Here is a 19,888-nt window from a genome sequence, read left to right as displayed (position 1 = left end):
ACCTTATGAAGTAGGTAAGGCAGTTATTAGATATGTAAAAATGAGGCTTTCAGAAATTTGCATCATTGGGCATGTCTTAGAAACCTTTAACTAGATTGATCCATTGTTTTCTTGGTGCCCACGTACAACGTGATGGTGATGTTGGTGATGATGTAAGCTCTATGAGCACAGGGTCTTTTACCATTTTGTTTGCTGTTACATCACTGATTCCTGGGACAGTGACTGGCTCATAGTAGGGGCTTAAATAGAAAAATGAATCATCTGGAAGAATGTGGTATGGTTTAAACTTTAGAAGTTCGAACTAATGTTCTAAGGTTTTCCACAGGTGGGGGCCGGGTAGGTAAGTAGAGTAAAGAGAAAGCATTGCTGGTTTTTTGTTTTGTTTTTTTTTAGTAATATGCAAATTATGAACAGCGCTAATACTGCTTTTAAGAAAGCAGCCTGTCAATTAATAATTTATAATAACATAAAGTAACTCTTCTTAATGTTTTTCTATTCTTATTCTTGGACTCCCTGTGAAATGACCCAAATCATATACACCAGCACTATATAGCAGATATCAAGATAGAAGACTATTGAAAGGGTGGAAGTTTGGCTGGGCAAAACTGGAATGAAGAACCTCAGTCCCATTTTTTATTATTTAACATTTCATGGCACTTAATTCAGAGCTGCCTAATCACCAGTTTCTTGCTGTCTGTCTTGTCTCTCTTCTGAGAATTCTACCGAGTGTCTGGCTATGTTATTTCAGTCAGTCTTGAGATTTCTTGTCCAGCACTGTGCTTACAGACAAGTATGCAACCCATATAAAATTAGCTCTGCATGTCTGCTGAAACAGTGGTAAATATATCTAAGGTTTTTAGGAAAATTAAACCCCAGGACCCAGTTTGGCCGCAGTCAGCTCTGAGGAGCTTTAGAGTAAGCCATTCAAAGTTGGTTCTCTAAAAACTAAAGGCAGGACCAAAAAGAGAGAGGAAAGAAAGGAAAAAAAAAAAAAAAAAAATCACTGGAGAGAGACAAAAAGGAGCTTTGAGGGGATGCAGGTGATGTATTTAAACCTCTGGAGGTCCTTAGGCATCAGTTTACATGAACACATTGCAGGATGTGTAAGTCACCTCTGCACCATCAGGTAATAAACTCCATATCTGAACTGTGTTGCTATGTTTCTCTCCTCTGGCTCCAAGTTGTGCCATAACAGAAGACTTCTTTACTGTTGTACTTTTGTCATGTATTGAGAGTTGATAGAGGGACTAGCCATGTGTAGAGCATCTCTAGATCCATTGTTAGACTATTATTGATGAAAGACAGTTACAATGATCGGTTTCCTTCATAGAAGAGGCTCTTGTGACAAATACTGCTTAAAATTGTGGCAAATACTGGAAAAAAAATTGTCTTTTCTGAAGAGGAGAGAGATGCTTCCTTTTTTTTTAATAACTTAAAACAGAAGTAGCAACCCGCCCCTCCCCCCACCCCCCCACATACAACCAGAAGAAATCTTTCAGTTGTGTAGTAGTATGCAGGACAGTGCCCATGACCCCAGGAGGAAACTGTTCTTGCTAAAGGCTCTGGTTGACACATAGGACTTGAGAGGCTTTGCCCCTTACGCTGTTAACTTTCCCTTCAGCAAATAAGTTTCTTAGAGATCAGGTGTTTTGCTTTTGTAAGAGCAGTTTTGGTTATAAAACCATAGTTCAAATATCAAATATACTTCCCCCTTCCATTCTTGCAGGCATGAACAGTAACTTTAAAATCCCACAGATTTATTATTCTTAAGTAAAAACATGTCTAGGAAAAAAAAAATCCTCAGGCTTATTCTAAGATCATCTCAGGTGATTGTTCCAGAATCAGTGTTCCAAGAAATGCAAAATCTAGGATAAATTATTTTGTTTCACTCCTCTTCTCTGCTTTCTCACTAAACCACTTCATGTAGGTGAGATTTAAATGATCTATGGAACATGAGCATAGATGGCAGCCTTGAAGGGGAAAATATGCACCTAGAGGCGGCCTGATGAATTAGCTAGTAATAAGGAGGGACAGTCCTGCCGCTTACCTTTGTAATTTAATTTGCCTTAAGGTTAGTGGTAGTTGTATTAGCCATGTTTTTTTTTTCTTAGTAAGTACATAGTAACTGAGCCTTCTCCTTCTCCCAAACATGTCTTCTTATATCCTGGTGTGTTTCTCCAGCAGCAAGGCAAAAGGGAATTTCAGACTTTAGTACTGTGACTATTCAGCCTTTCAAAGCTTTTCCTTAGAACTTGTTTCCTACCTCACTTCTACACTCTTCTCATCCTCCCTTCTTGCCAAAAGTTCATGGTCCTAATAAGGAAGTATCTGAAAGGAACTTTGGGGTCCCAGACATTTTTTTAAAACTACTTTATTGAAGTGTAATTTAGATACCATCAAATTCACCCATTGTAAATATACAAGTCAGTGATTTCTGGTAAATTTGTAGAGCTGTGCCAACTATCACCATAATCTAGTCTTAGAACATTTTTATCACCCTGAAAGTTCCTTGTACACATTTACAGCCAGTCCCCATTCCTACCCACAATCTTAGGCAACCACTGATCTGCTTCCTGCCCCTATTATAGTTTTGTCTTTTCTAGAAATTCCATATAAATGGAATCACACTATTGTAGTTTTTTGTGTCTTGTTTCTTTCACTTAGCACAATGCTTTTGACATTCGTCCAGGGTGTAGTGTGTGTCAGTAATTCATTCCCATTTACCACTGAATAATATTCCACTGTATGTATATGCCACATTTTATTTGTCTGTTCTCTGGTTGATACACATCAGGTTGTTTCCAGTTTTTAGCTATTATAATACATCTGTGAACGTTCATGTATTAAATCTTTGGACGTGTGTTATTTCTCTTGGGTAGATATCTAATAGTGAAATTGCTGTGCCTTATGATAAATCTATGATTAACACTTTAAGAAGCTGTCAAAATTCAGAAATAAACCCTTATATTATGGTGAACGGATTTTTGACAAGGCTGCCAAGGCTATTCAATAGAAAAAGAGTAGTCTTTTCAACAGTTGGTTCTAGAATGCTTGGATATCTATATGCAGAATAACATTGGACCTCTGCCTAACATCATATAAAAAATAGATCATACACCTATATGTAAGAGCAAAAACTATACAATTCTTAGAAGAAAACATAGGAGTAAATCTTTGTGACCTTGAATTAGGGAATGGTTTCTTAGATATGACACTAAAAGTAATAAAACAAAAGTAGATAAATTGGATTTCATCAAAATTTAAAACTTTTGTGCTCCAAAGGTACTATCAAGATTATGAATCATACAACTCAACAATAAAAAGACAAATGACCCGGTTAAAAACTGAGTAAAGGATTTGAATAGACATTTCCCCAGAGAAGACCTACAAATGACCAATAAGCACACAAAAAAATGCTCAACATTGTTAGCCATTAAGGGAAATGCTGGTCAGAACCACTTCATGCCCACATCTAGGATAGTTAAAATAGAACAAGACAGGTATTAACAGGTGTTGGTGAAGATGTGGACAAATTGGAACCTTCATACATTACTATTGAGAATATAAAATGGTGCAGCCACTTTGAGAAACAATTTGGCAGTTCCTCAGAATGTTAAACATAGTTACCATATGACTGAGCAGTTTCATTCCTATATGTTTACCTGAGACAATGAAACCATATGACCACACTAAACCCTGTATAAAAGTATTCATAGTAGCGTTATTCATAATAGCCAAAAAGTGGAAATAACCTAAATGTCCATCAACTGTTCCGTTGGTCTATATAGCTATCCTTATACTGGTATAACCCTGTTTGGATTACTGTACCTTTATAGTACGTTTTAAAGTTGGGAAGTGTGAGTCCTCCTACTTTGTACTTTTTCAAGATTGTTTTGACTATTAAGGGCCCTTGCAGTTCATATGAATTTGAAGATTTAAATAGATGTTTTAAACCCTAAGAATAACCTTATGCTTTGATGTTTCCTTCTATCGTAAAATTAAAAAAAAAAAAAAATGTTTCCAAGGCACTAGCTAGATATGATTGTGTTATATTTATATTGTACTAGCTGTAATACTCTCTAGAGACTCAACTCTAATGGGGAGAAAACAGAGGTACCTTGTAATTTTTGTTTCATGTTTCCATTTTAAGGGTCCCCTACTGAATTCCTAGAAGAGAAAGTGGCCTACCAGGACTATATGAACAATCAAAACTGGCCAGAAGATATAAACTTTTGCTACCAACCAGAACAAGTGGTGAATCCTATCCAGACTGGTAAGTGCAGTTGGGCCTATGACCGCTAAATGTGAGGTATGACTTAAGCATGAAAAAGTCCCAACAGCCACTCAGATAAAACTTTTTAACCTAAATGTAGCTCATAAAGCACAACCAAGGTATAATTATTTCTCCTGAACATTTAGATGACCCTTTATTTTCTCCATTTATCCCTTCATCTCAGGTGCTTCATGCCCTCTACTTCTTTCTCCTTCAAAACTTGTTTTGAATAAATTATCTAAAATTCATGTACATTGAAGGTTAAGTGATTAATAGTACCTTAGAATCGTAATTCTTCCAGAAGGAATTATTACAGGAATAATAACACCATAGCCTTTATATAAATGTTGTCTGTGTTTCTTTCCTGTCTCTACTAAATATATATTATTATCCTCATTTGGTGGAAAAGAAAACTAAGACTTACACCCAAGGCTATTCAGAGTTTTTATACATGCCAGAACTAGAGTTGAATTTAGGTATCTTTTTATTCCAAATCCTGGTTTTCTTACTGCTACCTATCAAGGAATGTAAGATACTGGAATTTCAGCAATTAATAACCAAGTAGAGATCCTGGTGGACATACAAGGAGCAGGAAGACTCAACTACATTGCCGTAAGAAAGAGACAAAGTTTCTTAAAACATTAAACATAACCCTACCATGTGACCCAGCTATTCCACTCCTAGATATTTCCTAAGAGAAATATAAACGTATATCCACACAAAGATTTGTACTTGAATAACAAAAAACTAGAACAACACAAGTGTTCATCAGCTGGTGACTGGATAAGGGAAGAGTGGTATAACCCTACAGTGGAATACTACTTAGTAAAAAAAAAAGGATTGAACTACTGATAAACGCAGTGACATGGATAAATCTCAAAATCATGTTGAGTAAAAGAGCCAGACACAAAGAGTACATAGTCTTAGATTTCCATTTCTATAAAATCCAAACTACATAATATGAAGAGACAAAAAGAATGTATCTGTAGTTGTCTGGTGCTGGAGGCGGTGGGAGGAATGAATTGAATGAGTAACCTTATCGAGATGATGGAAATTTTCTGTATTCTTGATTGTGGTTGTGGTTCCATGTATGTATGCAACTGTCAGAATTCATCAAATTGTACACTTTAAATAGATATAGTTTATTGTATGTTAATTAATGCTACTGTAAGTTGATAAGGTGGAAAAAGATACCCTTCACTTGTTAGCCAACTCTTTGTAGGGTGTGGTTGGTTTGTGGAAGGGGCCTGAGGAATGCCTCAAAGCAGTAGCATCACTACCTCCACGTCAGAGTTAGCCAGGTTGAGAGCAGAAGTTGTTTGTTTCCATTTACACAGTCATGCATCGCTCAACGTTCGCTATACGTTCTGTGAAATAGGACGTTACGTGATTTGGACCTTGCACGAACACCATATTATATACAGGCAGTCCCCAGATTGTGAACATCCGACTTAAGTATAACCCATAGTTATGAACCAACCCCCATAAAACCTATTATATTAAAACCTTGTGGGATCCTGCTTCTGGTTGACCTCTGGATGTCCTTGGTGTATTGATTTACACCTGGTTGCTCCAGGAAGGATTCAAGAGGTGGGGAGGCTCCAGCATCTCCCACCTCCCAGATGGCAAGAGCTATGGAGCACACATGTTAAGGCACAGCCTGTTGTCTCTTGGGGAGGGACTTGTCAGGCGTGGACTATAGGATAGGACCTTCAAGGCCTCACCTGGGCCTGGTTGGAAGTTATGGAGCAACAGCTGCCTTCACAAACCAGGTTAGGCAGCTGTGTCCGCACAGACTGTGACCTGGGGTTCAGGGATTTGCCTCTCATAGACAGAGGTTGGGGGCTGTGCCATTGGCCTGCTCCCCCAGCAGGTCACGAACCACCAGTGTCCTGGTGAGCGTGGAAGGGTTTAACCAGAGCAAATCATGTAGTAACTGGGACTGGAGCAGCAGGCCGGCCTCCGCTTGCCCTGTCTGCTCACTCAGCTTAGGGGGTGGGCATGGGCCTTGACGAGGGCTGGAGCAGAGCCCCTCTGGGAATTGGGCCCCATGGGAGTGAGTCCAGACAGGTAGGGAGGGGTAGCCAGGCTGAGGAGAGAACCTGGGGGTGTAATGTCATTCAAGACTACTAAGCCCAGAGTCCTGGCTTGGAGATTCTAAGGCTAAGTTGAGCCACCCACTTGGCCCCTCGCAGCCCCATTCTGTTTCAGAGGAGTATGGGCCCTCAGAAGACACCTGCTTATGCGCCTGCTGTTCCAGCCCCTGCCCCACCCTACTCTGCCCTCCCTGTCTGAGTGTCAGCGGGCTCCAATTCCAAGGAAGGGTGGACAAAGCGAGGCCGATGTGCCTGGCCACTGAGGGGTGTGAACTTCCTGCTTACTTCCCCTGGGAGGCAGAAGTTTCTTTGTCTTTAGGGATGAACTTCAGCCAGTTGCTAAATATTCAGAAGTGGGATTGACCTGGCTTGAGGAAGGAGAGCTAGAGGAAGCGAGCAAGGAGGGAGAGGCCCAGCCCTGCTCAGTCCCACAGCCCCCTGCTGCCCACCTCCCTGCCTGCCGGACACAGCCCAAGAGCCTGTGCCCAGAGACATGTGCTCTGCTTCACCTGCCTGTATCCCACCCATAGTCCAGTACTGCAGTAGTCTAGGTTTGGAGTCTTTAAAACCATTAGGAGAGCTGCTTTTCCTTTAAAAAAAAAAAAAAAAACCTTTTGGGACCACGGATGTGTGCGTGGTCCCACGTTGCCCCAACGGGAGTTATGCAGTGCATGATTGTATATGGCTCCTTTATTGCCGTCTGAATTTATGAAACGCTCATAGTTGGTTCCACATGACCTAGCATGTGATGTTCTATACCATTCTTCAATTATTGGCTTTTCTAGATATACTGGAAACCCTGGTGGTATAGTGGTTAAGAGCTACAGCTGCTAACCAAAAGGTCGGCAGTTTAAATCCACCAGGCACTGCTTCAAAACCCTATAGGGCAGTTCTCCTCTGTCCTGTAGGGTCGCTATGAGTCAGAATCGCCTTGACAGCAACGGGTTGTTTGGTTAGATATATGGTAATTGATTAAAAAACAGCTTTATTGACATATGATTCACATACCCATTACCAAACCAAATGTTGAGGTCGAGTCGATTCTGACTCAGAGTAACCCTGTAGGACAGAGTAGAACTGCCCCATAGGGTTTCCAGGGAGTGGCTGGTGAGTTCAAACTGCTGACCTTTTGGTTGGCAGCTGTAGGTCTTAACCACTGAGCCACCATGGCTTCATAATTCACATGCCATATGTAATTCATCAGTTTTAATTGTAGAATTCCATGGGTGTTTAGTATATTCACAGAATTGTGCAGCCATCACCACAGGCAATTTTAGAACATTTTTATCTCCTCAAAAAGAAACCTGTACCCTTTAGTTATCGCTCCCATATGTACCCCAGCTTTAAGCAACCGCTAATCCACCTTCCATCTCCATAAATTTGCATAGTCTGGGCATTTCATATCAATGGAATCATACAACATGTGGTCTTTTTTGACTGGCGTTTTTCATTTAGTGCAATGTTTTCAAAGTTCATCCATGTTGTGGCATGTATTAGTACTTCATTCCTTTTTATAGCTGAATAATATTCCATTGTATAGATATACCACATTTTGTTTATCCATTCATCAATTGATGGACATTTGGGTTGTTTTCATTTTTGGCTGTTGTGAATAATGCTACTGTAAACATTCGTGTACAAGTTTTTGAGTGGACATAGGTTTTCATTTCTCTTGGGTATATATTTTGGAGTGGAATTGCTGAGTCATATGCTAACTCTATGTTTAATTATTTGAGGAACTGAAAAATTGTTTTCCAAAGTGGATGCACCATTTTACATTCCCACCAGCAGTGTATAAGGATTTCGATGTCTCCACATCCTTCTTAAAACTTGTTAGTATATGACTCTTTGATTCTAGCCATCCTAGTGGGTGTGAATTAGTATCGCTGTGGTTTTGATTCAACTGATGACTAATGATGTTAAACATCTTTTCATGTGCATATTGGGCATTTGTATATTGTCTTGGAAAAATGTCTATTCAGATCTTTTGCCAATTTTTAATTGTATTATTTTGTTTATTATTAAGTTGTAGGAGTTCTTTATATATTCTAGATATTATCAGATATATGATTTGCAAATATTATCTCCCATTCTGTGCATTGTCTTTTCCTTTTCTTGATAGTGTCCTTTGAAGCACCAAAGTTTTTGATTTTTATGAGGTCCAGTTTATGTATTTTTTCTTTTGTTGCTTGTGCTTTTGGCGTCATATCTAACAATCCATTAACAAATCTGAGGTCACGAGGATTTATCCCTGTTTTCTAAAAGTTTTATAGTTCTAGCTCCTACATTTAGGTCTTTGATCCATTTTGAGTTGATCTTTTTATATGGTGTGAGGTGTAGGGGTCCACATTCATTCTTTTGCATGTGGATATCTAGTTGTCCCAGCCCCATTTGTTGAAAAGACTATTCTTTCTCCATTGAATGGTCGTGGCACCCTTATCAAAAATTGATTGACCTTAGACACATGGTTTTATTTCTTGGCTTTAATTTCTGTTCCCTTGATCTGTATATTTAGCCTTATACCATATCACACAGACTTGATTACTGTTGCTTTGTGGTAAGTTTTAAAATTGAGAAATGTGAATTCTGCTTTGGTTTTCTTTTTCAGGATTTTTTGGCTATTCTGGTTCCCTTGAATTTCAGTGTGGATTCTAGAATCAGTTTCTCAATTTCTACCAAGAAGTCAGCTGAGATTGTATAGGGGTTGCATTGAACTTGTAGATTAATTTGGGGAGTATTGTCATCTTGACAATAGTAAGTCTACTGATCCATGAACATGAGATGTTTTTCCATTTATCTAGATTTCTTTCAAGAACACTTTTTATTTTCAGAGTATAAGTTTTACACTCCTTTAAATTTATTCCTTAAGCATTTTATTTTTTATGCTATTGTAAATGCAGTTTTTTTTAAATTTTATTTTCGGATTGTTCCTTGCAGGTGTAAAATAGAATTGATGTTTGTATATCAATCTTATATCCTGCAACCTTGCTAAAATTGTTTATTAGTTCTAATAGTTTTTTAGGGGATTCTTCACATTTTCTATATATAAGGTCATGTCATCTGTCTTAGGCTGGGTTCTCTAGAGAAGCAAAACCAGTAAAATGTATGAATATATATACAGAGAGAGATTTATATCAAGGAAACAACTCATACGATTGTAGAGGCTAGAATGTCCCAAGTCGGTGGATCAGGGTAGAGGCCTCTCCCAAGTCATGTAGCCGCAGAACCTGGCAAGCCCAAGATCGGCAGGATGGAGAGCAGGGCTCCTGCTCACAGGCTGTGCAGATCGACGAATCCCAAGTTCAGCAGATAAGCTAACAGCTCAAGTCCCAGAAACTGGAGAGAAGGCAATAGGAGGCAGCCACAGGATCCAGAGAGAGCAAAAAGCCAGAACTTCTTATTTTCAGATACGGGCCACACCCCCAAGGAGACTCCCTTTCGTCTGATTGGCTACTCACAGTATATTCAATCATGGGAGTGATTACATTAAAACACTGAGAATCATGGCCCAGCCAAGTTGACACACAATCTTAAACCATCACATCATCTGACAATAGAGATAGTTTTCTTCCTTCCTAACCTGAATGCCTTTTATTTCTTTTTCTTACCTAATTTTCCTGGCTTGAACCTCCAAAACAATGTTGAATAAAAGGTGTGGGAGTGGACATCCTTGTTTTCTTCCTGACCTTAGGTGGAAAGCATCCATTCTTACACCATTAAGTATGATGTTAGCTGTGTATTTTTTGTAGATGCCCATTATCAGGTTGAGGAAGTTCCCTTCTATTCCTAATTTGTTGAATGTCTTTATCATGAGAGACTGTATAAGGAGTAGGCTTGAGAAACATGTTACATTTGGGCTTTTTTTAAAAATGCATTAAGAATTGGCAGTTCGATAGAAAGCCAGGAAAATCAGGGGAACGATCTAGAGGGCTGGAGATAAAAATTTGGGTGTTACCAACCCATAGATGGAATTTTAAACTGTGAGATTGAATGAGATCACCAAGGGAAGGAATGTAGCTAGAGAAGAGGTTTGCCCCCTTGCGCCTAACCACCCAGTTCTTCAGTTCTCAGCTTAAATATTTGTCAAGGAATGATCTTGCTTGACTTGGACTAAAATACACCGCTCTGTTAGATGTTCCCAAACCTGACCTTGAACATCTGAGTTTTTAGAGCCCGTAGGATCAGCCGTATGGTAGGCACCCAGTAAAAAATCAATGAATAAATGACAGAAATTTGTAGAAATCACCCAGTTTTAAATGTGACTTAGCAGTCTCACATCCTGATGTGCAGACCATACAGCACTTAGTTTTTTTTTGATGCCTTAAGTATCCTGTTTTCCTGCAGGGGAAATGTGAGAGACAGAGCAAGCAACAGCTATCCCAAACCATGTAGAACTGGGGAAAATTAACGTTTATATCTCTCTTATATTCCCACTCCCCTGATGTTCTGAGAAGGGGTATTTGAGCCTCCTCCATCCCAACGGTTTCTCAGTTTTGCCTTCTGTTTATTCATACTTCTCAATGTGATGGCCTCCCCTAACCCTGAAAACCCTTACTACTCTAAAGAGGGTGGTATAGCTTTCTTGGAGCTCTGGTGGCTCAGTGGTTAGGAGACACCTTGGAAACCCTGTGGGGCAGTTCTACTCTGTCCTATAGGTTCGCTGTTGGTACCCGAATAGGGTCCGTGCCCTGGAGCAGTCGAGCCAATGAAACACACTCCAACTCAGAAAGAGAAAGAAAGTTTTAACTTAGGAAATGTACACCACCGGGGATCCTACAGCAACACAGGCTGTCCTTAGGGAGTCCCAAAGGGCTTTTTTACATCAGAGCTTATATATGATTTTTACAAAGGTTAGAAGTGTTGTTATTCACTCCAAGATAATTAGAAGAGACTGTCATACTAAAGAGATAGGGAACTGGACATTTCCTTATCAGGCTAAAGATATAGGTCTCTGACATCTGGACTCTATAATCTTCCTGTGGGGGATCCTAATTCATAAAACAGAGTCATTAACAAAGGTATGCGCAAAACAAAGCCATTAAGGAAGGTATGGGAAAAGGGAGAAGGCAAAGAAAAAAGAAATAAAACTTGCAGGTTCATTATGGTGCTAGTTATGTCAAGCCCTAAATTGCCCATTCTGAAAAGGAGAAAACATGCTGGGGAGTATTACGGTCACATATTCCCCCCTTTTGAAGCTTGGGTAGTCATATACACCCATACTAAGTTTCAGCTTATTCCCTTAAATCCAAAAGTTTCAAGCAAAAGGACTGGGCCTTTTGTCTGTGTTGGGTTTGAGCCATTCGCTGGACAGTCTGACTCGACAGAGAATGCCATCTCACGTTATAGGCATAAGTTGGAGACAACAACAGATTACCAGGCCTACAACAACCAAACCAGTGAAATGAATAAGATTTTTAGCCAGGTAAAATCTGGCAGCCAAGAAGTCAGCCAAGAAAAATCAAATCCTTCATGAACCTTTATAACAGGCCCTCAACTATAAATATCAGAATATTGTAACTCTTTCTTTGTGTGTTTAAAAATAGTGAAATTTCTCACTGCCTCTAGGGGAGTACAAATACGGATGAGGCAGGACTTGAGGGCCGAATTGGCATGCAACTCCCATCTAGACAGAAATCAGTAATGTTTAACACTCCTCTAGCAATATAGATCTAAAAATTTTCATCTTTTAACAAGGGGTTGGGGGGAGCATTTATCTCGGGGACAAGGATTCCCCAAGCGGAAGTCTCTCTTGAACCTAATGGTAATCACATCCAAGCTAGCATTAAAAACATTTTTACTTCTTAACCCTAGAAAGTCTTAATTTCAGGCTGTTGATGGATTGGGCTTTCCACTCCTTCTTGTCACTGTAGTCTGGGCAGGGCTTGATGTGGGAATGATGGCTCCACAGTTTGACTCCTGCGAGCTTCACAGCTGTGTGAGTGCTGAGAGCACAGTGAAGGGTCCAGTCCACTTAGGCTGTAACGGGAGGTCCTTCCACTTTCGAATTAGCACCTGGTCGCTGGGCTGGAAAGCATGCGCGGCTGTCTCAAGAGGGAACTTCTGCTGGATCCACACTGCTGGATCCACACCACCAGATGCAACTGGGAAAGAATTTTGGTAAGAGAAAGCAAACATTTAGACACCATTACCTCAGAGGGCTGGGTGGAGGACTGCGGGGAGAGTTGGTTGAGACAATATGGTATCTCCTAAAGTATTTCAAAAAGGACTGATTTTAAGTTTTCCCTGGGGTGCAGTATGGACTCAGAAGAGGGCCAGTGTCAGGACTTCTGTCCAGGGTAGCCTTGTCTCTTGGCACAGTTTAGTAAGATGACATTTTATGGTCTGATTCATTCTTTCAACCTTTCCACTAGATTGGGGTCTCCATGTTGTGTGGAGTTGCCACTTTATTCTTAAGACAGTTGAAACCTGTTGTACTGCTCTCTTGCCATCTCAGTCCAGCAGGGAAAAGCCTCTGCCTATCCTGAAAAAGAATCTACACACACCAGTAAATATCTCATCCGATGTTTAGTTTTGAACACTTTACAAAAGTCGGTTTGCCGTATTTCACCTCAAAACGGTCCTATTCCTTGAAGGTCAGAGATCTTGGGCCCATAAGTCTCTGGATAATGTCTTTTTTGTTCCAATACTACAGTCACTTCGTGAGGGACAAACGCGACAGTATTATGTCCCAAAGTAAATTTGTTAGCATCCTTTATGATAGTGCTAGCTGCGGCAACTGCTCGGAGGCAGGCCGCTCAGAGGCAGGCTGGCCAGTCTTTTGAGAAAGTGTCCAGATTTTTTAGAGAAGTAGGCAACAGCGTCTTCGCGGTCCCAACAACTGGGTTAATATACCAATGGCCACTCCTCTTCTTTTCTCATCTATATACAATTGGAAGGGCTTTTGATAATCTGGCAGCCCTAGGGCTGGGGCTTTCATCATCTGGGACTTTGAATCACAAAAGGCTTGTTGACACTCAGGAGTCCATTTGAAAGGATCTCTCTCTACACCCTGAGTAGCCTGATAGGCTAGGCTGCAGATGGTTTCTGTGAAGAAACCTAGGCATTTTAAACCTCTGTGAGGTCAGCTTGTAACTATCCAGCTTCGGCCAGAAAATTTAAGACAGTCACAGTATTTGTGACGGAGTCTTCCTCAGGCTTGCTTCCTATCAGGAGGTCTGTGCACATACTGAAAGACCACTCCTCAGCTGAGGGAAGGCAGACACTCTAGATCCTGGGTCAGCACTGTTCCAAAAATAGTGAGGGGGTTCTTAAACCCTTGGGGTAGCACAGTCCAGCAGAGCTGTTTTCTTTCTTTTGTCACTTTCCCATTTGGAAGCAAAGATCAGCTGGTTGTCATCTCAGCAGCCAGCGGGACACAAAAGCATCTTTTAAATCCAAAACAGTAAAATGAGTACAGGAAGGTGGGAGAGCCGATAGTAGGGTGTGTGGATTCAGGACTACTGAGTGTAGGGTCCTCACAACTTTGTTAACATCTGCCAAATGGTACTCACTGGTCGACGTCTTCTTTACTGGCAGAGCAGGAGTGTTGAATGGGGATGGCACTCTCGCAACAGTCCCCACTTCAGGTATCGAGTGATTAGTCCCTGCAGTCCCAAACAAGCCTCAACTCTCAGTTGATATTGTTTAATCCGAGGAGGCCATGACATTGGGTAACAGCTCCATGACCACAGGGAGGACAGTCTGAGCTCATCCTGGCCGGCCACTGGCCCAGACCCACGGCGCCACGGCATCAACCACTCTTTGAACCGTGGGTGAGACGGACGCAAGGGATAGCACCGGTTGGGTGAGGGTTAAGAGAGCTGCTTGCACTTTCCAGGCGTTTGCTGGCAGTACTGTTAGAGACAGGCCTTTTTATCAGAAGAGATTTCAGCACGCTCTTTACTTAGGAAATCTTGCCCTAAAAAGAGGGACCAGGCATTTGGACATGTATAGAAACTGGTGGGATAGTTTGAGTTCCCCTATTTCACAGTCCATTGTCTATAAAAAGTATCAAGTTGCCTTTTTCAACTCACCCCGACAACTTGAGTACTGCTGGTCGAGGCAGTCCCTTTAGGCTTCTGGGTGAGTACCAAGAAGCCTTCTCCGGTATCAGCCAGAATGTCTACCGGTTGTTCTCTCACCATAACTTTTACCAGGGGTCGGTAGGAGGTAAATCAAAAGTTGTCTCCCCCTGTCTTCATCCTTCAGAGTCCTCCTCCTGCTCTTTCATAATTCCTTGAAAAAGCTTCTCCCCCCTTTCAATCTTGCCTGGCCTTCTTCCGTTCTTTCTTTTCGGGCACTCATTTTTCCAGTATCCCTCCTCTCTGCAAAATGCACATTGGTTTTTCTTTAATCAGGGCCCGTCCTTACCTTGGTCTCGTCGCCTTCCTCCAGACAATCCTGGAGCAGCAGCCTGTTTTTTCATGTCCTGGTCTTTTTCTTTTTTTTCTCTCGGCGTCTTTTACCTGATCTCTGTTGGTAAAGATTTTAAATGCGTTCAGTCATGGCATGTGGGTCGACCGATACTCCGCAAAGTTTTGCTTCCAGTTGTACAAATTGGATGCTGGGAATGGTTTATGGACCCACATCATCTGAAGTGGGCCTTTCTGCAGCGGGTACTGGCACCTCCCAGAGTGAGTAAAGCCCTCCTGGGGGAACTGGGCCGAATTATACTCCACTCCTAGTATGGGGTAGGAAGACCATATCTGTCCCACATCCTCCGCCTCCCTTTAACACCTTCCTGTCCCCATCTTCTGGGAGGGGTCACGAACAAGTGTCGAGGGGGTTTTTCTGAGGTGGGGGAATGAAGAAGAACATCCTCCGGTTCTTCGTCTCCTACCCCGTCATCATCATTCACCTGCACAAGAGGGGCTAAAACAGAGGTTTTATCCTTTTTTCATGCCATAAAGTCATAAAACATTCTACATACAGCTGTTTATCTCATTTGTTAATTCAAGTACAAAACAGATCAAGCTTCATAATGGTACCAAAATCTCTAAAACCATTTTAAAGTTCACTTAACCCCACCTGGGAGCTGGCATTGAGGCCACACCTGATTACACGAACCTTTAAGATGTCTCTTAGTTAGGCGATCCCTTCCCAAATAAGTCCAATTCCTGGTGGACTCTGGGAACCTTATTTTCCTGGGTACCCACTTGCAACCGGGGAACCTTACCTGTCTCTTGTCCAACCTCACGGGACCTAGTCACCCGTTCGTGGAGGGAGTCTATGAGAACCGACGCCCTTGCAGCTTTTACAGAAGATTTACCACCTAATGCCCAGTTACCTCCCATGGCCAATGGAAACTTTCTCCCTCTGTCCAGAGCTCGCTGCCGTGGAGTCCTCCCCCATCCCCAGATCTCTGGGCCACCACAGGTTGAGAGGCCTCCACAGTTTGAGGAGGGATGCACCTTCTCTCTTCCCAGGTCCTTCCCAGGGCTCGGTCCGTAGGGAGACGGAACCAGGGCCTGAGTAATTCGAGCCCCACATTGGGCGCCAAAACTTTGTTACCCGAGTAGGATCCGTGCCCTGGAGCAGTCGAGCCAATGAAACACACTCCAACTCAGAAAGAGAAAGAAAGTTTTAACTTAGAAAGTGTACACCACCGAGGATCCTACAGCAACACAGGCTGTCCTTAGGGAGTCCAAAAGACATTTTTACATCAGAGCTTATATATGATTTTTACAAAGGTTAGAAGTGTTGTTATTCACTCCAAGATAATTAGAAGAGACTGTTTATCATACTAAAGAGATAGGGAACTGGACATTTCCTTATCAGGCTAAAGATATAGGTCTCTGACAGCTGGACTCTAATCTTCCTGTGGGGGATCCTAAGTCATAAAACAGAGTCATTAACAAAGGTATGCACAAAACAGAGCCATTAAGGAAGGTATGGGAAAAGGGAGAAGGCAAAGAAAAAAGAAAAAAAACTACTTACAGGTTCATTATGGCGTTAGTTATGTCAAGCCCTCAGTTGCCCATTCTGAAAAGGAGAAAACATGCTGGGGAGTATTCGGGTCACACTATGAGTCAAAATCCACTTGACAGCAACAGGTTTGGTTTTCGTTTCCTCAGTGCCACAGGAATGAACTTTCTCTCAAGGCCTGGGCTTTTTTTTTATGCATCCACTTCTGACAGTTGAAGTATGTTAAGGGAGTGGTTCTTAAACCAGCAGCATGGCCTCACTGAGGAACTGGTTAGAAATGCAAATTCTCAGGGCCTAGCAATCTGTGTTTTAACAAGCCTTCAGGGTAATTAAGATATATGCTAAATTTTGAGAGTGTCTCCTTAGAGAGAGAATTCTTCCTTAGCCTGAGGAGTCTAGCTTCTTTTCACATAAAACAGCACAGAGGGTTTACCTGATGTTTTAAATGTGGTTACTCGTTCCAGCTCCTGAATTTAGAGTTTATTCCTCCTTTCAGAGTGCCAGTTGTTCATCTTGTCTCGTTCAGAGAGCTTTTGAAAGGCAATTTTCTTCATAATGTCCACGAGGTGAAAAATTCCTTTTTTTTTTTTTTTTTTTTTTACCTCTTCTGACTCTAGTTGTTATTTATTTTATTAAATAACCAAAAATGAATGTCTACTATGTCAATATATATTGAAAGTTTAGTTGTAGCTGTACATTCACCTCTTAGTATGTCATAGAGTTGAATACTAGTTGTCCTTTTAGATTTATATATTTGTTGACTGTCTGATTTAAATAATCAAATATTAGTGAGTAAAGGATTATATATTATTAATGCATAACAAATGAAAAGTGAATATTTATTGATTTCCCTACCACATGCATTCACATATTATCAATATTCCTCATAGGATAATAAGAAATGTTAATCTTTTAGTTGTATCCACTGAGAATGAGTTTTGAATTCTTTCTTTATTCCAGATTCCTTTAAGATGCACAAAGATGATGGCCTGGAAGATTTTCTGTTCATCCCCAGTGGAACAACCAATGCCTCAACATTTACAGGGCAAAATGATCCTTTGAAAGACATCTATGGTATGGTTTCTTCAACTGGATTTATTTCTTAACTCCAGATGATCAATATGGCCCTTCACCTACCATCTTTGAACTTAAATACTAGGCAAAATCATGTGCAGGGGTTCTGTCTGTGACAAGACTCCCTCTAGTCAAAGAAGAGAATTTACAGTTAGGCAGCTCAGGGAGTGCTCACTTCTTCCTCAAAAGACTTCTTGTTGTTCTTCCCACTCACAGCGACCCTATGTACAATGGAACAAAACACTGCCTGGTCCTGTGCCATCGTCAACAGTCATTGCTATGTGTGAGCCCATTGTTGCAGCCACTGTGTCAGTCCATCTTGTTGAGGGTCTTCCTTTCTTCGCTGACCCTCTGCTTTACCAAGCATGATGTCCTTCTCCAGGGACTGTACCCTCCTGACAACATGTCCAAAGTATATGAGATGAAGCCTCGCCATCCTCACTTCTAAGGGGTATTTTGGCTGTACTTCTTCCAAGACAGATTTGTTCGTTCTTCTGGCAGTCTGTGGATATTCAGTATTCTTCGACAACACCGTAATTCAAAAGCATCAATTCTTCTTCAGTCTTCCTTATTCATTCTAAGTCAGAGGACGTAGAGTTCTATAGTCTAGGGCCAAATTTTATCTTCACATTTTACTATCTCATGGCTTTGGGCAAATTATTAACTTCCCTAAACTTTGGTTTCGTTATCTATAAAGGGAGGCCAGTACTAGTTCCTACCTGAAAGATGGTGGCAGTGATTAAATAAAATTATGTAAAAGCACTTAGCGTAGTGCCTGACACTATGTATATATTAAACAGATCTAAGTTATCAGTACTAGTGTCCTCACTTCTGGCTTTATGCTAACTTTTATCATGAAGGTGGTCAGGGTACCTGTCATCAAATCCCACTTCAAACAATGCTGATAATTTATATTATCTAATTTATCTAATTATGTAATTATAATCATTAGATCCTGACTAATGATGTTGTGATTATGTTTTTCTTTGGACTGAAGATCTCTTGGGGTGGGGGGAAGGATGTTGAATGGGTGAACTGTTGCTATCTGCCTAATCTCCTGATATATTGGTTTTAGCTCTGACTCCTATTCTTTCAGCTCACTGGCAGGAATCATATGCTTTTAAATCCCCTATTCTATCTGGCCCAGCACATCATAAAGATAATACTTTTATACTTGTCTAGTTCTTAATAATATATGAAGAATTTTCACAAAATTGTCTTCTAATGTTGGAGAGGGAGGTGTTAATATTTTACAGATGAAGAAATTAAGGCTCACACAGTTCCTTGCTGTACACTGTATTATGTAGATTGTGATATTGGAGCTAGAGGTCAATCTTTGATATTTTAAATCTTTGTAATGTGCTATAGAAGGCAGCCATTAAATGTTGCCATAAATGTTGATTAATGGTGCTACAGGAGTATAGTGATACTATACCTCCTATTAACAATTAGCCAAAACCTGAAGAATTTCAGTAGTTTTTCCTTTAAAACTTTCTTGCTTTGTTTTTCATTAATCCTTATGTCTATGTTTTCATGGCTTTATATATAGCTGATTCTAAATATCAAATGCCTTTTTTCCTCAGTGTTGACCAAGTTTCAAAAATGTCTTTGTTTATGTTTCAATATTAGGTATGCCTCACTGTGACACATTTGCTTCAGCAACTGGTGATGTACACCAGGGGTGGCTGATGGAAGCCCCAGATTCCCCACACTCGGCATCCTTCATTTCCCCAGAGTCTATTAAACAACCTCTGCAGCCCACAGAAGGTAAATGATTAGAACACTCCTTTATCTGTTAATGGTTACAGTATCGATAATCTGTGTAAATCAACCAGACATATTTTCTTTAGCAGCTCACACCACATAAAGATAAAAATTTTAGAATTATCACAAATATTTTTAAGCTTTTATGACTGATAAATCAAGTCCCTAGGTGGCGCAAACAGTTTGCGCTCAACTGCGAACCTAAATGGTGGCAGTTAGAACACACCCAGTGATGCTGCAGAAGAAAGGCCTGGTGAACTGCTTCCATTAAGATTATAGCCAAGAAACCCCTATGGAGAAGTTGTGCTCTATAACACATGGGGTAGCCATGAGTTGGAATTGACTTAACAGCAACTAACAACAACATTACTGATATCACAGCTGGAGGAATTATAGCTGAATTACATCACTTGGGGTCAATGGGCAAAATAAATCCCGTCTTAATTCAATGCAGATTTAAAACTTTGCGGTTCTTTCTTTAATAAGGATTACTGACCAGCTGCCTCACAAGGTTCCCTTTCTAATACTAATCGTGTACTGTTTTTTTGTTCTGTTTTATTTTTTTAAAACCTATGTTTTCTTTGTCCTTTGCTTTTCTTCCCTGCACTACATATCCTCCCAGTACCCTATTCTTCTGAGTATTGGGACTATCAAACAGTAGGCAGAAATTCATTAATTGGGCAGCTTCTTAGTTATGTTTAGGGTGTTATGGTCACAAAAGCAAGATACTCGTCTGCTTAAGAAAGTAAGCTTTGAA

At 40.7% G+C, this 19,888-nt stretch overlaps 1 protein-coding gene across 9 annotated transcripts in view; it reads left to right on the top strand.

The window, feature by feature from the left end:
* LOC101340867 (microtubule-associated protein 4) overlaps positions 1–19,888 on the top strand; it is a 223,759-nt gene that overhangs the window by 147,032 nt on the left and 56,839 nt on the right. For all 9 annotated transcript variants that reach the window (XM_023726525.1, XM_023726546.1, XM_023726528.1 and 6 more), the window contains 3 exons: positions 4,151–4,273; positions 17,254–17,367; positions 18,997–19,134. In XM_023726525.1, the coding sequence (XP_023582293.1) occupies positions 4,151–4,273; positions 17,254–17,367; positions 18,997–19,134 (375 nt within the window). The remainder of the gene's footprint in view (positions 1–4,150; positions 4,274–17,253; positions 17,368–18,996; positions 19,135–19,888) is intronic.

Source organism: Trichechus manatus, unplaced genomic scaffold (genome assembly GCF_000243295.1).
Source record: "Trichechus manatus latirostris isolate Lorelei unplaced genomic scaffold, TriManLat1.0 scaffold00001, whole genome shotgun sequence".
NCBI classification, from domain to species: domain Eukaryota; kingdom Metazoa; phylum Chordata; class Mammalia; order Sirenia; family Trichechidae; genus Trichechus; species Trichechus manatus.
Note: the sequence above shows the minus strand (reverse complement) of the source record. Positions and strands in the feature narration are given on the sequence as shown.